The 3,507-nt window shown below is 48.0% G+C and overlaps 1 protein-coding gene across 1 annotated transcript; it reads right to left on the bottom strand.

The window, feature by feature from the left end:
• Positions 1 to 1,446: 1,446 nt before the first annotated feature.
• On the bottom strand, positions 1,447 to 3,179 carry BCR38DRAFT_380981 (condensation domain-containing protein; the record flags this gene model as incomplete). Its single annotated transcript, XM_040857405.1, has 1 exon — positions 1,447 to 3,179. The coding sequence occupies one exon, from the start codon at positions 3,174 to 3,176 to the stop codon at positions 1,587 to 1,589; it is 1,590 nt and encodes a 529-aa protein (XP_040720471.1). The 3' UTR covers positions 1,447 to 1,586.
• Between the last annotated feature and the right edge of the window lie 328 nt (positions 3,180 to 3,507).

Here is a 3,507-nt window from a genome sequence, read left to right as displayed (position 1 = left end):
GTCCTACACATCGTCTATTAGTGGTGATTCAGACATAGAAATAGTCGTCTGATACTTTCTTGCAAAGATCCGATCCGCATCTTCTCGAATATGGAGAAGCCAGAATTAAGTGTCTCGAGGAAAGGTTGAAGCATATTTCTTGCTCTTCCCAGGATCTCATTGTCGGAGACGAAGATTGTTAAGGTAGAATCTGTATGTAGGCAGTCGGTGGAAGGCTTCGGGTCTGCCATTATCATCTATGCTTGGTCAATGGGCGTTGTATTCCCAGATCTTGAGCCTGCTATGACCATCATGCTTAACGTAGAGATCGGTCGCAGAATATGTGGATGCTTATCGAGCCACCTCTCAAGATATTGTTCAGGTAGATAATCCTGACGCTAAGCAGCATTAACTTAGCATATTAGTTCGTGGCTGATCTCATTCCAACATCTGGAACGAACGTATTCTTCTGCCGTCGAATACCTGAAGTTTATCTGCTTTCTGGCTGAAAGGGACATCGCCATTTCACTACTGCCGTACGGAAAAGACCAGCAGGCGGAAAACGAGGCAGTCGGGATTCTGAAAGGGTATGCGTTTATTTCAATTCAAGACCAAGACGATGCTTTTGAGATTCATCGTTTGGTGCCATTGACGATACGAAGGTGGATCAAGCAGTGATGTCTATCGAACCAAAGTGATACAATGTCTAGCTGAAGTATACCCCTTTCCGAAGCATGAGAACCGACAGACTTGGATGGAATATATGCCACATGCTCAGGTAGCTTTGGTCGACCATCAGCGATGTATGAATTAACAGGCAGAGGCGGATTTACTTTTCGTAATGGCGGAAAGTTGCTATATAGTAGGAGATACTTTGAAGCCGAGGAGAAGTAGCGACGATATAAGGTTGAAAAGTAATGTGTTGCAAAATGCTACGCCTACATATCTGTGCTTGCATTTTTTCAGTCGGAACGAGCCTCCACGGTCGATCTGGAAGCAAAAGCTTCGACGCAGTATATGGTTTTAAAGGGGGGTGACACCTCAAGAACTGATCGTGCCTTTCATTGAAATCCATTGCTTTGATTTGAAACAATTTAGTGACAACTAATCCCACCGCCAGACAGATGTCAAAGTCACTGGTGGCCTGATTCATGCTCTTCAAGAGATGCCCCTTCCAGAGTTCAGCAAAAAGGAGCGGATGTGCTGGACAAGACACCAAATAACACCTCAAAGAGAGGATATGTTATACTCCTTTACTGCAATCCTTCCGATTATTATGGTGAAGGCGAGTAGGTTGACATGGGTGATGGAGCTGGTCTGTGCATGTGGCAATACTGGTGGCGTTGTAGAGGAGAAGCTACACAACGCGGTCGGGAATATTAGCTAATTCTTAGCTGTCCCACAAATGAAAGGTTATCGATGCTGCGAAGCAGCACATACAGCATAATGCAGAATGAACGAACCAAAGATTCGTCTAAAATATTATGATTCCTGATAACGCTAATGTACAAAGATCAATATAAGTGAATGCTTCTAGGCTACAGTGCGTAGTTTCTGCTTCACGATTATCGAATTTCAAATAAAAGAACAAAGCCACTTATATCCTATCATGCAGCTATGTTCTGCCGACAAATGGGCGCGTTGGTCTGCAGATGCATTCCCAGTACAGAAACAGCATTGTGGAACCACCATCTCAAGAGAGCTGCATCTTTGGAACTAACGTGTGTGCCAGAAACGATATCGAATCTCAATTGCTGGCCCTGAGTATACGTCGTGATGCTGAACTCATCCTGCTCGACGTATGGATTCTCCATCCACTGCAGCTGGGTTTGAGAGCCGCTGATGTTGTGTTCTGGATGTTCGTCCACGTTCTGGGATTGAAAAAAGGCATCAAATGTAGAAATGGAGGGCCAGTCCGTACATTGTTGAACTATCTCATTGAAACCAAGTGAATCTTGTTCACCAATAGTGAGAACTTGACTCTGTACAGCTTTGACGAGGTCAAGGGCGGTCCAATTTGGAGAGAATATCAGTCGAACTGGAATGATGTTGACGCAGGGCCCTACAACATCGTCAATCTCATGAATCGTAGAATTGCGCCCAGTAACTACTATAGCGTAGACCATGTCTTGGACATTTGTGGCGTGGAGTAGAGTCAGAGCCCATGCAGCTTGAAGGAAAGATGAAACGGTGATACCGTTGGGTAGGGTGGGTAGTTCGATATGCTCAAGCATGCCGGATGTTTCAATCACTCGTGAAGGTACACCGGATTGGCTGGTTGTACTCAAATGAGATGAAAGATTGATCAATCTCGAACCTTCAAGGTACTTTTTCCAGAACGAGACTGATTCTGCATGACGTGCAGCTCGCGAGTACATGTAGGTTGAGAAAGGGACGGTGCGCGGGAGCTGCACCCCATAATAAGCATGCGACAAAGACTTTAAGAATTGAGGCATACAAAACCCATCATATTGGGCATGGGAGAGACCAACGACAAGTTGGAGCTCTGATGACTGTTGGTAGACCAAAGTGAAGGACAGCATAGGATAACTTCCACCGACACACGTGCTGGCTTGTGTAATGATTGAACGTGACAAGTCGTCTCGGGAACTGGCTTGGTCGATGGTGTAAAAAGGAGGATCCAGATGACGCAAAACAATTTGCCACGTTCGATTTCCATGTTCGACAAAAACTGTGCGAAGGACCTCCAAGTGTGCCACGACGGAGCGGCAAGCATCTTGCAAGCGTTCTACTTCAACAGAACGACCTAAGTTTAGCACTGGGTAATTTAGCGCAGCATGAGAAGACTTTACGCCGCGGCTGATTATCATGTGCTGAAAATGAGTGGTGGGAAGAACATCAAGGACTTCATCCACAGGAAATCGGGAGATCATAGACGACAACTCCGCTGAGCTAAGAGCAGTAGAGAGTGAAAATGGTGCCATAGGACCATGCTGAGACCGCAGCGGTTCGTCCAGCATTGAAAGGCATTTAGTGGACGCAGCCTGCAGGGCAATAGTCTGGAAACTGAAGATTTGTTTGACTGAAAGTTTCAGCTTTTGGCGACGGAGCGCGGCGGCCAGCTTCATGGCGGCCACCGAGTCGCCGCCTAACCGGAAGAAATTATCCTCCGGGCTGATAGCCTCGAGCCCCACGCCCAGCACTTCCGACCAGAGGCGCTGGAGCTTCAGTTCCATCGCATTCATGGGCCTCGTGCTCTTCCCTCCAGACGGGCCCCGGATTTGGTCGAGTGTATCCTGCGACACCGCAGCCGCCGCCTCGCGGAGGAGCTTCCTGTTTATCTTGCCCGAAATTGTCTTGGGTATTGCCTGCACGCCGAACAGCACAGTGGGGACCATGTACCTTGGCAGACACTGGGCAAGACTTTCGGCCACGTCAGGTTCGACCTGCATGGCCTGCAGCACAAGCGGCTCCGCGGCGTCGTTACACTCGCGGCTCTGTACAAAGGCCGCCAGTACCTTGTCGCCGTCGGCCAGTCTCACCACCTCGGCGGCGACCTGAACTACG

The sequence above is a fragment of the Pseudomassariella vexata genome (assembly GCF_002105095.1).
Source record: "Pseudomassariella vexata strain CBS 129021 chromosome Unknown BCR38scaffold_1, whole genome shotgun sequence".
Taxonomy (NCBI): domain Eukaryota; kingdom Fungi; phylum Ascomycota; class Sordariomycetes; order Amphisphaeriales; family Pseudomassariaceae; genus Pseudomassariella; species Pseudomassariella vexata.
Note: the sequence above shows the minus strand (reverse complement) of the source record. Positions and strands in the feature narration are given on the sequence as shown.